The following is a 16,675-nucleotide window of genomic DNA, read 5'->3' on the forward strand; positions in this document are numbered from 1 at the left end:
ACATACTGTCAAGGTAAGCATATAAGTGATTTGTTTTTTCCTGTCACATTCCAGTTGAAAGAAGGCCACAGCTTTGCTCTCGGCCTTCTACGCAGAGGCTACAATTTCACAACTGCCCTGGCTTTGCTTTCTGTGAATACTGGGATACATAATGAAATCTCTCATACGAAGCATATAGACGAGTCATTAGTTAATTAAGGTTATCTATTGCTAACTATTCTTGCAAAGTTTGCTCTGTTATCCCATGCTCGTAGTTGGGGGCCAGAATAAATTGCCTTTTCTTTTGGTGCTCAAATATTGCCCTGGACCAAGTAAAAAGGAAGATGCCACAAGTCAGCTAGCGGTGCCATGCAGGATGCTTAATTAAGCCTGAATAAAGGTTTAAGAGGGCTTAACATTAAAAAAAAAAGGCCTGGATTTTAGCAGGACAATTGTCTCAGAACAACTCAACAACAGAAGCAAATGGCACCCTAGCAGCAACAGGTAACCTTTAATTCAATGGACACTGAAGTACATATGGAAGTGCACAAACATCTGTGTTAAGAGGTGAAAGGAAGCATTAGGCAGAGCTACATTTCTACGTAAGTGAAATAACTTGGTTTTCACACTTGACCTCCCTAGTGCTACTAAAGAGGGGTTTTTTTTTTGCAGCACATGAAACTGCAATTAAAACAGTGGTTCCACAGCGCATTTAATTTAGTACTGTACTATATTTTCTCACAATCCCAATTTCTACATCTTTAATTATAAGTTTCCTCTTGGCGACTTCTGCCCACGGTTCCAATTGCTGCATTAACAGTGGATTTTATCTATACATTAATTGTCTGTTTCTTTCTGTTTGGGGGGAGCTTCAATTATTATTATTATTATTTTATTATTATAACACTATAAGTGAACAAAAGGAGAGATGGAGAAGTCAACTATGACTTACCCTCTTTCAGGGAATAAATTATTGCTGTTGTTCACTAGTGTTATCCCCACACCGAAACAAGGAGCAGAAGCTGTAAAGGGGAAACTGCTAATTAAAGGCACAAAAGCATGAAAAACTTAACACCACTTTATCAGTTCACATATTAGATAGGCTGCTAAGGCAATCACATTAAAAAAAACAACCCAGAAACTAAAATGTCTTTGAAAAGTGGGAAGGCGATACAGGAATATACTGAAATGTTGGCAATTTTTATCATCCAGGTCTCCACAGAAAGTGAGTGAAATGATGGACATCAAATCCCTATACAAGAATGGAAGCAACTTGGTCCCATATGATCCAGCAGGTGGTGGAAAGCTGACCCGACAAAACAGATTTGAGGTAGTTGAACACATTTTAAAACCGTTTCTCTCTCTCCCTTTTTAAAATAATTCTTTGCAAATAGAAAATAAGCCCTGTTGGAAGATGCCTAAGCAAGGACTTTTCCTTGCTGTGTTGTGTTAATGTTATATTTTCATAGAAAGTTGTTTTATATATGGAAAGATGTGAGTAAATTCCACCACTGACCAATTCTCAGAAATGGTACAATCCACCTCATCTCTCCCCAGTTCATTTGAGTATTTGAAGGTCAGTCTAGCACTTCCACAGAGGAATTCCCTGCCCCAGTCAAGGTTAAACAGGCTCCCATTCATGACCAGTTTGCATCCTTAAGGTTTCTGATAGGCGCATTCAGAGTGGTGAGTAAGCTGCCCAAATTGGCTCAGTCCACAATGGGTATTTAAGATTAGGAGTCTTCCTTGATCTGTATACACAAGCAAATTAGTGGCAGACAGTGACTAAAAAGGGTTACGTACTTGGGCAAAAAGAAGAAGTTGATGCAGGTAGATGAATCAGCTAGAATTATATTGTAAAAAAAATCAATATTTGTAAGGCCTAAATGAACTGGCATTGTCCCACACTTTAGGTGCAATTCAAAAGAACAGCCAGGCTGCCCAAGGGGATGCCATGTCCAAAGTATCTCCTTGTAACACTGGAATGCAAGAGGATGGGGGCCTGTTTCCGCGGAATACCCCCAATCCCTCCACATCATATCAAGAAGAGTATTTTTTTCCAGGCTTTTATTTAGCAAAAGAAAAAGTAATTATAAAATGAATGAATAAAAAGCCCATGCTGCTGCAGGGGCATTCCCCACCCCACCACAATTCCTTAATCCCTGAAGGGGGATTCTTATTCTTATTTTTAATTTATTTAATTTTATTTTTTGGGAGGAAGGGGGGGATTGAATCCCTCCAGGCTGCAGTGCAAATATTTACACAGACTCTTAAGAACGAAAGGGTTGGGGGGGGGGCGTGAGGGGCGGGGCGGGACGGAGGACTTTTTACACTGAAATCTCTACACCCAGGGAATGGAATCATTTACAGCCAATAATCTTAACAAGATGCAATAATAAATTAATGAGTAAGGCACTGCACCCAGTGAGGGCACAACAGGTGGGGTAGGAGTGAATGTTTTTTGGGGGGGAGAGGGGGGAGCACTGTCAGGTAAGATTAAAAATATCCAATTGCCATGGTTACCAAAAACAGAACAAGGGCAGATTCCACCAGCTACCAACAAAGAGTGGGGGATTAGGGAGATGATCGGTATGATTGAAGAGAGGGGTGCACAAACATTTGGGGTGAGGGGGGGTTCCATTTAGCTGCCGGCTTGAGGGGGAGGGGGCATGATCAGGCTGCACCCCAACCTCATTGCTTATTCTGGGTGGCCCCTCCTAAGGCAGAGGCAGAGGAGGGGCAGGTGCTTGTTATTGCTTCCAGACTGAAGGCTGGGGAGGGGAGGCACCACAGCGACTTTCTGCCACCCCAGGGGCACCCCAGGTCTCTTGCCCGCCCGGGAGGTTAAAAAGATCAAGTCTGTTCCCCTTTGTGGGGCCACAAGCCAAGTTGGAGGTAGAGTCCCTTTGGAGGCACCTCTCTGGGACGCCTGCCGCCCGCTCCCTTTGCCCTCCTGCCCCTTCCAGCATCCTCAGCTTGTTCCCGAAACAAGAGTGGTGACTTGTTCCAGCTTCAGCCTCAGTTTGTGTTTCCGGCAGGCAGCATCCCGTTCCAACGCAGTCAGGATCTGGAGGCAAGGTGGGGGTAGGGGTGGGGGAGAGATTGGAAGCAAAAGATTCAGTCCAAGGGGAGGAAGAGAGAGAGAGAGAAAGGCAAAAGAGGCCAGGAGGAGCTAAGCACTAAACTCCCAGGAGCAAAAAGGAGTATAAGATCAAGGGACCAGGATGGAGAGATATCCAGTAAAATTGGAAAGGGATGTTCAACGTCAAGGAGCAAAAAAGGCTGGCAAGACGATTGCCCACTTATTAGGATGGAGTTTTGGGCTGGAATGTTGGAAAAAGAGAGGCTTCCTTCCCTGGGACAGATTCACCGATTTTTGGCTCCTTGGGATTAAACCATCTGTAAAACAGGGCTCTTCCTCTGAAAGCTGGCATGCAATCTATTTGCAAGAGGTAAAAGTGTGATAGGCATAGAAGGGAAACTAAAAAGAAGAAGAAAAGGGACGGAAGGGTGGCGCAGATATTTAAAGGCTCCATTTGTCACAATGTCTTCTCCAAAGCCGTAAATCACCCCTTGGCTATTGAACCGTTGGACTAATTTTATGAGAGGCTCCAGAGCTGAACAAAAGAAGTGTCTAACAGAGGAGCTGACTGAGAATACGTCAAATCAGATGCCATCCTGCCTCCACTGAAGAAGACAGGTTCTCTGCCCTATAAGATGCATAGCTGGCGACTCCCTTGAGGACAGGGGGGGGGGTTTGCAGACTGGTTCAAAAGGGGAAGGGGGAAGGAAAAATTGCGACCTAGCCATGGCCTCACCTCATCACGGTACCTTCCCACATAGCTGTAGAGCTCTCCCAGCGCACCCAGCGTGTTAAATTCCCCTGCGTGCTGACGAGATTGCTCTACTAGGTAGGCATCCATGTCTTGGTCACTAATGGAAGCCATCTTGGTGATGTCCCGGTAGTACCTAGAACATAGAGACAAATATTGTTTTAGGATTTCATGTATCTGCAGATATAATAGATAGATGACTCTGTCTAATCTCAGTAGAGAGGGGGGGGGGGGAAACCAAGCACAATCCTAAACATAAATATGATACTATTCTATTTGTCTGGATTCATTGCAATTGATTTTTGCCTTGAGTACACCAATGGGTAGCCAGCGTACAAATTTAGCAAACTAACATCCTTGACACTGAGCTGCATTTTCTGAAATACTTAGCTCAAATATTGCATAAATGGCATATTTGGATAAATATTGATTTTAATCATTAGTCTGGCATGCAAACTTCAGGTGGCGGGGGGAGGGGATCTACATGCCAAATTTGGTATCCAGCAGAGATTGCTGCAGAGAGAGCTGCTACAATGCCAGGGATTTTGAGATGACAAGGCAGAAAAGCAATCAAAAGGAGCATCAAGGAATTAGAGTGCCACAAACCGGAACAATTCAATCTTCATTCAGACCTCCCCAAATATATTTGATGACATCATCTTTGACTATGGGCAATTGGGTAATGAAGGGCAATACTCTAAAAAAAATGTGGAAGGTATTGCATCGACCCATTCTTTCCAACGATTCCTTAATTTTGGACACAATGTACAGCCTGCAAGTACAGCCGTTTCCAAACAAGTCTAAGAAGTGAATCGTGTGTTCTGTTTTTAATATGGCAACCTCACTCCCCATCTCAAACTGAAAATTGTAAGCAAGAATACCAAAACAATGTCTAAACCTAATCAATTAACTTTCCATAATCATGACACTCTCCCAACATGTGGAAAAACTTCTACATTTTTAAAGCAATGTCTGTGCGGGTTGGGAAATTTGGAAATTGGTCAACCCAGATTAGAAAAAGTTGGGCAGATTTATCATGGATTACGTGAACAAATTCTTTTGCTATAATTTCTGGGTAGTGTCAAGCTTCGGATAGCCCTAGCTGTAAATCCTGGCTCTCTAGACAAATAACTCCTTATTCTATAATTGGCTGATTTGGTTGAAAGCTCACAAATATGACTCGGCAAGATTAATCTCTATTGCGGACAAGACTGAAGCCATATATACAGATAAATCAAAGGTTATATAAATCAGATTTAAACTCTAAGCTTTTTTGCTCCTTCTTTTGTGAGTCAATAGATATTTGGCCTTCTCTTCTAATGACCTCAGAAAGCACTTGATCTGTGCTGACATAACAGTTCTTTCTAATATGAGAATGGTCGATTCCTGCTTTGCCAACACTATTCTCTACAAATGGGGTAACCACTAGATCAGAGGTGGGATTCAGCAGATTCTGACCAGTTCTGGAGAACCGGTAGTGGAAGTTTGGAGTAGTTTGGAGAACCGGTAAATACCACTTCTGACTGGCCCTGCCCCCATCTATTCTCTGCCTCCCGAGTCCCAGCTGATCGGGAGGGAATGGGGATTTAGCAGTATCCTTCCCCTGCCATGCCCATCAAACCACGCCCACAGAACTGGTAGTAAACAATTTTGAATCCCACCACTGCACTAGATCTGTGCTGGTGACCTTAGTACACTGGCAGAAGACAAGCTTTGTATGCAGAAGAGTTTAATTAGCAGCATGTGACGAGGAGAAAACCTGGCCCAAGTTCCTAAAAAACTGATAATAGTGGGGGGAAAAAACCCAAATGAACCTAAAGGGGTTGTATACACGAGCGGGTGTCAACTGTTTTTCTAATGACTTCCCTTTTATTAGCACATAGAAGAGTTGATAGGTCGGGGTGGCCCATTTTGCAGCATATTTTCCTACCTCAAAACAGCAAGAAGTCATACAACTGATCCTTAAAATTTACAGCTGAAGAAGTCAGAATGCCACATGTGACTTAGGGAAAGAATCCCTTGGATTAAATTGTATTGTAAACAAATTTCTCGTAGGATAACATTCTGTACAAACTTAGAAAAAACTAAATCGATTGCTTGCTACCTTTTTCTGTGAAGTGATGTAATGCCCCAAGTTTACACAAACCATCAAGGATTACCCAGGAATCATCAACAGGCTACTGAAGATACTGAGTGCGAGGCAGTACTGCTAGCCATTCTTTGGGCCAAGACATGAGTCCAACTGTACAGGTCAGTGGTGGGTTCCAGATTCCGTTCCAATCGTACCGGCCCCGGAGTCACCCACATGCACGCACGCATGCATGGTAGTGTCAAACGACGCTTCCGCAAGTCTCCGCAACACTCCAGCTGCTCCGCGGAGTGTTGCGCAGGTGCCGTACGCGCCATGCATGTGTGCGTAAGCGCCAAAAGCTTAAAGCACAGGTAAGGAGCGCGGGTGGGCGGGCCCTCCGGAGCACCGTACCGGAACGGTACCCGGTGCTCCAGGAAGGATCAGGTACGCCTGTACTGGGGCGTACCGCCTGCAACCCACCACTGGTACAGTTAGACCTCACATTACAACCATTTGTTTAGTGACTGTTCAAAGTTGCAACAGTTCTGAGAAAAGTGACTTATGACCATTTTTCATACTTACAACTGGTGCAGCATCCTCATGGTCTGTGATCAAAATTTGGATGCTTGGCAACTGGTTTGTATTTATGACGGTTGCAGTGTCCCAGGCTCATGAGATCACTTTTTGCAACCTTCTGACAAGCATAGTCAATGGGGAAGCCAGATTCACGTGTCACTAATTTAACAGCTGCAGTGATTCACTTAACAACTGTAGCAAGAAAGGTCGTAAAGGGGGCAAAGCTCCCTTAACTGTCTCACTAAGCAACATAAATTTGGGGCTCAGCTATGATCGTATGTCAAGGACTCCCTAGAGCAGGGGTGTCCAAACTTGGGAACTTTAAGACTTGTGGACTTCAACTCCCAGAATTCCCCAGCCAGCATGGCTGGCTGGGGAATTCTGGGAGTTGAAGTCCACAAGTCTTAAAGTTCCCAAGTTTGGACACCCCTGCCCTACAGTAATCTAGCACCTGGGTTCTCCTGCCCCTCTGCCTTAATTGCTACTTGAAAAGAGACCCATTCCTGCTTCTACGTCAGGTGGCCAGCAACCCCCGTGGCTCTGGAGCTGCACGTGGCTCTTTCATCCCTCTGCTGCAGCTCTCTGTCACTGGTCAGCTCTACCATTGATAGGGCTTTCAGTTAGAAGAGGTAGAGGAAAAAGGACGCTGTGTTAAGAGGAGACTCTATGGTGGGGGAAGAGACTTCCAGTCATCTCCAGAATTGAACAGGGGGCTTCTAGTTAGGATCTTTCTGGCTCTTTTGTTTAAGGTTGCTGACCTCTGTTCTATGTAATGCAGCAGTGTGAAACTTGCATCATCATATCGTCATGTGACTTATCGTGGCTTTTTCCCTCTACGCTAAAACGGAGGAGGGTGTGGCCAGCGCATGACGCATCCGGCCTGTGGACTGCGAGTTTGACACCCCGATGTAATGGAAGGAAGAGGAGGCCACATATCACACATCTTTTAGTGATTCAATCAAGCAGGCTTGGTTTTGTTAGCCATACTTGTTGAATTCACGCCAGATGATTAAGCTAAATGCAGTTGGCTAGTGTGTATTTCAGCATGTTGTGGAAACCCTTTGGTTACTTTAGCATGTTGTGTGAACTAGCTCATCATATTAATAATTAAGAGAGTTTATTTGTTTGGTTACAATATATACTGTGAACGGAGCAATTGTGTTTTGTTTTTGTTTCATCATCCATATCCCCCCTCCCCACTTATCCAGCACCTCACCTTTCTACCCAGCCTTTATAAACAGGGATATCCTTGGCATATAATAGCTTTGTCGAAGGGGAATCCTTGCCCAGGCGGTGCTCAGAGGTGGAGCAGGAGTCCATGAAGGTCTGGGCCACAACGGAGAGGCAAGCGTCCGTGATGCTGCTCTTGTGAATATCAAAAACAAACTGTGGGTTCTTGATGACATTCACCCAAAACCTCAAGGGCAAACTAGAATTGAGAAAGAGGTAAATGGAAAGAGACATTGATATTGGAAGAGCTGTCATCACTTGAGCCAAATCATCTGTCGCAAGAAGAAGAGAAAATGAAAGGGAGTGAAAGGCTGATGTTCACTTTCATTGTTCCATTAGATGCTTTTGAAGAGTGGCTTTGTTTTGCTTAAAGCTGAATGAACTCTGGGAAACACCTGCTCAGTTCTGAGTTAAGCAGATTGATAGGTACTCAGTCACACTAGGCTGTGGGTTTCCAGCTGTGGTTCACAGGCATACAGCCGTAGCATGTGTTGACAACAAACCAAAATGCAGACTTCTCACCAGTTGCTTTTCCAGGTATGTCGAACATCAGGATCACCGATCTGTCTCCGCTCTGCTTGTTCATCCAGGAAGTCAAACATGTATTTGATGGGCAAGGGAAGGGCACTGGCCCGGTGTGCTGTGCTGAACACTGTCTCAAACAGATCATCAACAAACTTCTGCAACGTACCCTGGAAAAGACAAATACTTCTGGAACGTATCTTTTGAGGAGGTTGGAAAGAACAACTTGTTAATCTGGGGATATCACAACAGCCTTTCCTACCTCCCCCCCCTCCCCATTAAGAAGTACCAAAATTCCACCAAACAAAAATTACAGAAGTGATCAGTAATGGGAGGTTTTCCATTAAACTTGGTAGGTGGAACATCTGGCAGAGTAGAGGCTGTGATTTGAATCTATAAAGATAGATTGATTGATTTCATTTCATTTCTATAGCTGTCCATCTCAGCAAACAACTCTGGGGGGCTTACAATATCTATCTGAGGAGTTCTTCCTATATCCTGAAAATGGCAATTTCATTACCAGATTTCAAGTCTTCATAACCTTGGAGAAAAATGTACACACCTGGTTTGGAAAAGCCAATCTTGCATTCGTCAAGAATGCATTTTATTTGTCACCCATTACTTCCACTAGATGCCCAAACTGGCCCATTTTTCAGTTGCCTCCTCAATACCACATAATCTGAAAACTGCCACATGGTGTCTAGATCAACGTGCATGAAATAGTTTGCTAAATTATGCAAAGGAAGAATAATTAATTTTGCTAAAGGTCCTTATTAGGATCCCACCGAAAAAAAAGCAGTACAGCTGTCAGAGAATAATCTCAGTATTTCCCAGAAAAATAACGAATCTTAGTGTTCTGTTTCAGATATTCTTTCCCAGCTCTTATACTCTGTTACTAGAGTTTGATTATAAATCTACATCAAATGGCCCTGATTTGGAACTATAACATTAATCCCTTCAAAATCCACAAGCTTAAATTGCATCTACATTTCAACAGAAGCCACTTTCCCATCAATTTAAATTATCGCGGTTACTGCCAAAGTACATGGGAATGATTGCCCTGTGAGGATCTTGATAGCATCACTATATATTACCAAATAATATTACAACAAAGTTCCAGATAACAATAGCACACAGAGAGAGGGAACACAAATTTACACAACTATAATTCAAGACTTCAAATGGTACTTGCTTTTCTTTTTCACTACCTGGCAATTTACAGCTTTGATTTTGCCAGATCTGATGTTGCACAGTGTCAATAAAGCACCTGAAACTTTATTTAGATGTCAGCTGGCAAGCATTGAAATGTGGCAGAATAGCATAGAGTCCAAAGCAAGGGAACCAATATTCCTGCTCCTGTTGCTAGATAGGTGGGGGGTTAAACAATGTTCCATTTGGAAGGGACATTCAGGCTTTCTACTTGAAGAACTTGGCAAGATTCAACAAAAACTGAAATTTTGGGGAGAAAATTTGGAGAAATGTCTCTTTAGCAAAGTTTTAGAGTTATAGAGCAAACAAAGGCTGAAAAAAAAATCTCTTGGTCGACTTTTAAAGGGCTGGTTCTGAAACTGTGCAATATCTTACCTTCCAATGAAAGACACCAATCAACCAAAGAATTTTGACAGGCGGGATTCAGGAGAAGATCCTTTTCTGCTGTGGCCCCTGCCATCTGGAATATTCTCCAGTTGGAGATGTCTTCCCCCACATTCCTGGCCTTCTGGAAGAGCCTAAAAATCTGGCTCTGCTGCTTGGCCTAGGGCCCTGACAGGGGCTTGCTATGTTGCGGGTGGCTGACGGGGTAGAGAAGATTCTCATCCACAGGCCACCCATCAACCTGGCTTTTAATTTTTCTATTCAATTTTTCTAATTTTAATTGCTGTTTAGCACTGGGTTTTTATTCTATTGTAAGTCCGGCAAAGTCGCTGAATCAGTGAGATGGGCAGCACAGACACTTAATAAACAAATAAATAAAATAAAGGCTTGATTTAAACTTAGACTATCTTGCCTGAATGCCTCCACTCCAGGTTGTAGGGTTAATGTAGGTTGTAGGGTGATGTAGGGTGAAGACTAAGCCTGTCTACTAACTCCATGATCCAATTCACTTCCAACCATACCTTAGTGGCAAGGAGCCGAGTGAGGTAGATCTCAGAAACCATCTTGCTCCCTCGCTCCCCTTCCTTGGGGTCTCCGAGATGCTCGTGGTTCTTGACCAGATGCCAGAGGCGGGTGCCTGAATCTTGATCTGGAGTGAGGATGGGAGCTCGGGAGCGCAAGCTCTCTGGGCTGCTGGAGGTACGCAACAAACTCTCTGCAGGGGTGAGAACCGAAGTCACTTTGAGTTTGCTCAATTTAATCCTGGGCCAAAGAGCCCGCTTTACAGGCAGCTCCTTCCAGCCCTGATTAAACTTTTAAAAAACCCTTTCCAAATCCAGAGGAAGAGTTTTGGTTTTTTTTCAGGCTCAGAGCCTGAAATCTGAGCAGAACCACTATTACCATCATCCTCACCCCTCCAGAGACCAAGTAAAGTATACCCCTTCCGCTCCAACCACAAAATGGGAGTGGCGGTAAAATTATAGACATTTCGTGCCTGGAATAGCAAAGAAAATTGCAGCTAGGCCAGAATAATGCTGGGAGGAAGCCCAGGGAATAAAAATCAGACGTGGCAAGAGCTGCCTGTCAAAGACTGATCGCGGAAATACCGATAACTTAGATCTCAGGTTTGCGGGGCTGCTGAACACATAGGATGGGGATGGCCTTACTCACGCAAAGAAGCATCCACAGCCCATATGAAGCCTATGTGTGTCAGAGAGAGGACGCGCCTCTGCATGCCAAGCCACATTAAAAGACAATGACAGAGGCTCATTTGCACAAGGCTATAATCTCAAGTTTATGAGGGCTCAGACAAAAGATGGAAAGGCCGTATCCTGAAAACAAGTCCCAAATGCCAGAATATACAACTTCAAGGGTAGGCCTTCCATTTTCAAGGAGGAAAAACATGCTGCAACTCAGCAGGAATTAAGAGCAAGCCCAGAAAGTGAAGGATCTCAACTTCCTTGCTTTCAAGCAAATGTCTAGAGCTTATGGTTACAACAATAGCCTTGAACATGTAAAGTGAACTGCAAGCAGGTAAGGTTTTCAGTGTTTGGAAAACCACAAAAAATGAGAAAGGATGAACATTTGCATAATGTATAAAGATTGTAGAATTCGGCTCCTTAGTCAGAAAGTCTGGACTGCTCCAACATACATTTTCAGAGTTCCTGCAAGTTACCCCACATGTATGGAACATGTCCCAGGAAACTGCATGGCTCCTTTAAGGTGTTCCTGAGAGGTGCAAAGGGCATGCCCACATTTGCCCCTCCAAATAATATTTAAATCTGGGTCTCTGCATAGCCCTGGTCTCTATCCATCTGCTTAAATCTTAATGAGGTGGCCACATTCCCTTGGAAACCCTGTTGAAGACTCTACTCTGAGGTCATCTACATCCATACTCCATCCTTCCCGCCCTCTGTTACCCATGCTGCTTTCTTCCTTGGGCAAGAAGCATGGATTCTTCCCTTGCCTGGGAACCAGGGGTGAAATCCAGCAGGTTCTGACAGGTTCTGGAGAACCGGTAGCAGAAATGTTGAGTAGTTTGGAGAACTGGCAAATGCCACCTCTGGCTAGTCCCAGAGTAGGGTGGGAATGGAGATTTTGCAGTATCCTTCCCCTGCCACGCCCATCAAGCCACACCACGCCCACCAAGCCACACCCACAGAACCGGTAGTAAAAAAAATTGAATTTCACCACTGCTGGGAACCCTTTAAAATACAAACAATTCTTTTCAAGGGTGGTTCCAACAGGGACAACCTATCCGATGTACTATTTTGGCAGAGGTCCAGGCAACATATAACTCACAAACAGCCCTGCTACGTTTTAGAGTACCTTCAAACCCAAACTGAATTAAGCATTTCTTTGCAATGTTAGGTTATGCCGTTGGAGAAAAATCCAGGACTCGCAGGTCATTCAGGGCAGACATGCATCTCTGTGATGGTGAAGATCGGGGTGGGTGGGTGGGTGGGTGGGTGGGGTGGAGGTGCCATTCCTTACCATAGCGACTCAGCGAATGGGTGAAAGTGAAGGAGCTTGCAATATTGTAGCCTGATGCCTGCCTAGGAACCAAGGCCACCGTGGAGCCATCTGCTACCTGTGTGTTAAATTGCAGAGATGGCAGGAGTGGAAAGGGGGGGGTGGGGAAGTGGGTTCAAAGATAAGATGGATTGGGATGGAGGAAGAGAAGAAAGAGGAATGTTGACCAGTTAACAACATCAATAATACTTAGCATTAATATAGCAGACTTCAAACTATGCAGTCCTTGGTGCTCTCTGAGATTTGTGGTTTGGTTGCAGATGTTTCATTACCAAAGTAGGTAACATTATCAGTGTTCTGATGATGTCACCATCCCAGCACTGATGTCGTTACCTAGTTTGGTAATGAAACTTCTGCAAGAAAACCACCAAGCTCAGAGAACACCAAGGACAATTTAACCCTGATATTCTCTTCTATCTGTACACATCAAACTTTCAATGCATTTTTCGCAGTCATTGTAAACTCTGTAAATTAGAGGAGAATCATTATTCTCATAGTGGAACCTAGAGTAAGGGTATAGAAATGAGAGAAAGTTTGTGAACTTTTTAGAACTATCTTCAATCATGCAGTCAAGAGAATATGCCAAAACATCAATTCATAAATACTTGTCAATAAATATTATGACCTACCTAATGTAATCTGAGCTTCATTTTGGCTGTTTATTTACCACAGTAGCCTGGTGGTAGGTGGCAATACTGGATTGCAGATAGCTTTAAAGGGATTACTGACTTTCTATCATCACAGTATTTGGGCACTCCTTCATACAAATATTGGGGCAATTAAGAGAAAGCTAGTTTGGGCAAAGCCTTCTGATCAAGTTTATGATCAGGCCAAAAGCTGAACAGGAAGCTTCTTAGTTCAAAATTTAAGCAATTATACATTGCACTAATTTCTAAAAAATATATACAAGAACAAACCGCCAACGTGAGGAGGACTTCCAAGGCAATCCAAGACTATTTAAGAGCAGCACCTTGAGGTAAGCCTTAATCCAAAGCCAAGAGCCAATGTGTGTGTGTGTGGGGGGTCTTTATTCAGAGAAATTCAGTTTCCCCCTCTTGATCTCAGTAGATTCTACTCTAGTGGTGACTAAAGGATTCTTCACGATATGTTGACTGCTGGTAATATTATGGTAAGCGTGACTACTATAATACAAGTTACTCAGAACTTTAAAAGAAAGCTAAAACTGTACATTCACGTATACTATTGAAGTTTTTAGTCCCAAACTGAAGCATACATATTAAGATCGTTAATTAGGGATGGTGGCGAATATCCATACGTAGCTCGGGCGGAGGATGAGGTGGAGGTTCGTTCTCTGAGCTTGGAGAACAAACCTCCATCCTCACATTTGATTTAGTCCAGGAAAGGAAGGCAAATACCTGATAATGTCCCAACGTGTTGAGCCGCTTCCAGTCTCCTTCAATTTTACTTGTGGCGTCTTCATCCTGCAAGATGGTCCGTCCCCCAGCACCCTGACACCACTCTGGGATAAACCGGAAGACGAGTGGGAAGACAGTTGGCTTTATTATTCTCTCTTCCTATTTAGTTACAAATTTAAGCCAGTGGCTGATTACCCAGGTCCATTCCATGCTCACAACCCCCACCTGCTTTCTGCCATGTTCCTGTCTTCATACCTAGCTCCATGTCTTCGGCTCGTGGCCGCTGCGAATACGGTACTCCTCGATATACAGCATCTAGAAGCTTCTCCTTCGCTTGTGTCACCGAATCACAGTTTAATACTTTAACAGGCACTGCAGGTCCCCCAGGTGGCTCAGGAGGGGTGCACAATAATGTCTGGCAGGGAAAACAAATCTCATTTTAAGTCACACATGCATGAACATCTGCAGATCTGGGATTTGGAATGAGAAGTCATTATCCTACTTCCATCAGCTTCCATAGCTAAGGAAAAACTGCACATTTAGACCTCTGCATTTTAATGCAGCTCCCAACGAGTGTTTCGGTGTTCAGTGTGTTAAAAAAAAAAACCTTTGTCAAATACGGATGTGGATAACAGAATTGCGTTTGGGGTTTGTGATACCGAAACTAGACGAGGCCTATTCTCAGAAGGACAAAATATTTGGCTACTTCGTTGAAGAGCCTTTCGATCTTCCCAACCAGCTGTCTGTAAGTAGCACCTGTTGCCTTTACCTTAGCTGAGGCCCAGCATGAAATACCTTGCAGAGTACCAATCAAATCCCGATTCTCTCTAGCGTTATGGTATTTTGCACAATGTAATCTTTCATGGTATATCACCCATAATTCCCAGCTCGTATCTACAGCTCTGCTTCTTCCCCGTTTTTGAAATTAAGCAATTAACCCACTTAGGAAGGTTTCCAATTGTTACAAAATGAGAATGCTCCATTAATCTGATGGTGCAGATGCCTCCAAGCCAGAATTGCAAGCTTAGAATGACATGGGCAACAAGCCCCTTCTTCCACATGTAGCCATGATTTACTGAAGTGGGATATGTGGTGGGCTCCCTGGCAGCTTCTGTTGCCACCCCCTGAGCTTACCAAGGTCTTGTAATCAATCTGCTGGCGAATGAGCTTGTCCTCGCTCAACGAGTAGCGTGCCTCGCCTGTGATGGCATCTATTGGGCCTTTCTCCATCTGCTGCTTGATGGCACAGAACAGCATGAATAATGGTTCCCCAGCACATTCCTAGGTAAGGAAGAGAGACAAGCTTGAAGCAGGAAACTTCAAATGAGATGATAGGTAAACCTGGCTCCGTATTTTCTATTCTCACCAAATCTATCTGTTCTTTTTTTTTTTTAAGGGAAGTTCTAAAGATTAAAGCCTTCCGCATTTAAGGCTTACGTTCTATCCCTGAATAACGTTTTCGTTCAAATTTCCCATTGCACGGAGAATATCATTAAATGGATGAAGCTAATTATTCCAGGGTTGGAATAGAACAGGTCTGCAGACCCAAAGGCGGCCCAAATTTCAGCCACTCTTACCTTCAGGAACCTATGCAGCAGAAAAGTAAACCAATTGGTCAACATTTTCTCAGCCACTGACTCCGTCCTGGAACAAGAGAAAGATAGAGGAGTGTTGCTTGCGACTGTGAGATGGGAGAAGTCCCCTATGCCTGCAGTTGTGTTTTGTGAAAAGGAAGAAAAGGATCTGGATCTCTCCACTCTTCTAACATCGCGTCTGAAACTTGTGTTCTGACTATCCCAAGAATATTGTTGATAATACGGACTCATGCACTGTTCGCCGTTGCCAATTTAATTGTTAAATAGCAACGTTTAATTGGGACCAGGAGGACAGGAGCATGGGAATGAAAGAAGGTCTCGCACCGGCGGAGCAACAGCTTGGGGTGGGCACGGTTCTGCAGATTCTTCTCAATGAGGTCAGCCAGCAGCTGCTTCAGCACCCCAGTAGCATAGTCAAGCCTGCCCTGCAGGGCCACCATCGTCAGAGAAGCAACAGCGCCTCTATCTCGCATGGAGAAACCTCGCTGGCCTTCCAGGGTGTGGATGAAGGTCAGCAGGAAAGGCCGAGTGTGTAGCAACTGCCCAAAGAGACGGAGCCCTTTCTCTGTGCTTGGTGGTGTCTGCAGAGGCAAGAAAACAGAAACCGCTCCCTAAGCCAATATGGCAACATGGCTAGCAAGGGCAATGACAAATATTCCTTGCAGCTTTCCACATGCCATAGGCTGGAATGTTGCTCACAACTGGGAAAGCCTTTTTATCTGCCTTTGATTTCACATACCTGTTCCACCTCTATGCACTTTGCAACATGCAGACTATCTTGCTGGATCATGCCACTACATTTCCAGTATCCCCAACGTAGTCAGACAGATAGATGATAGATAGATAGGTAGGTACATCGATAGATGATGGATAGATGATAGATGATGATAGATAGACAGACGATAGGTAGATAGGTAGATAGATGATGGATAGATGATAAATAGATAGATGATGATAGATAGATAGATAGATAGATAGATAGATAGATAGATAGATAGATGATAGGTAGGTAGGTAGGTAGATAGATGATGGATAGATGATAAATAGATAGATGATGATAGATAGATAGATAGATAGATAGATAGATAGATAGATAGATGATAGGTAGGTAGGTAGGTAGGTAGGTAGATGATGGATAGATGATAAATAGATAGATGGTGATAGATGATAGGTAGATAGATAGGTAGGTACGTAGATAGATAGATGATGGGATAGATGATGGATAGACGATAGATAGGTAGGTAGGTAGGTAGATAGATGATGGATAGATGATGATAGATAGATGATAGATAGATGATAGATAGATAAATAGGTAGGTAGATAGATGATGGATAGATGATAGATAGATGATGATAGAAATAGATAGAC

The 16,675-nt window shown here is 43.7% G+C and overlaps 1 protein-coding gene across 4 annotated transcripts in view; it reads right to left on the minus strand.

The window, feature by feature from the left end:
- Positions 1-494: 494 nt before the first annotated feature.
- PLXNA3 (plexin A3) overlaps positions 495-16,675 on the minus strand; it is a 71,693-nt gene continuing 55,512 nt past the window's right edge. For 3 of the 4 annotated variants that reach the window (XM_081968260.1, XM_081968261.1, XM_081968259.1), the window contains 11 exons: positions 15,632-15,888; positions 15,290-15,356; positions 14,847-14,993; positions 13,968-14,127; positions 13,713-13,816; positions 12,298-12,394; positions 10,326-10,519; positions 8,212-8,381; positions 7,676-7,888; positions 3,798-3,948; positions 495-3,046 (listed from right to left, as the gene is read on the minus strand). In XM_081968260.1, coding sequence (XP_081824386.1) covers positions 2,951-3,046; positions 3,798-3,948; positions 7,676-7,888; positions 8,212-8,381; positions 10,326-10,519; positions 12,298-12,394; positions 13,713-13,816; positions 13,968-14,127; positions 14,847-14,993; positions 15,290-15,356; positions 15,632-15,888 — 1,656 coding nt within the window. In that variant the 3' untranslated portion in view covers positions 495-2,950. Of the gene's footprint in view, positions 3,047-3,797; positions 3,949-7,675; positions 7,889-8,211; positions 8,382-10,325; positions 10,520-12,297; positions 12,395-13,712; positions 13,817-13,967; positions 14,128-14,846; positions 14,994-15,289; positions 15,357-15,631; positions 15,889-16,675 lie in introns of those variants that run through there. The other variant, XM_081968262.1, reaches the window with a different exon arrangement.

This window comes from Natrix helvetica (genome assembly GCF_964273705.1).
Source record: "Natrix helvetica genome assembly, chromosome: 1".
In the NCBI taxonomy this organism is placed as follows: Eukaryota; Metazoa; Chordata; class Lepidosauria; order Squamata; family Natricidae; genus Natrix; species Natrix helvetica.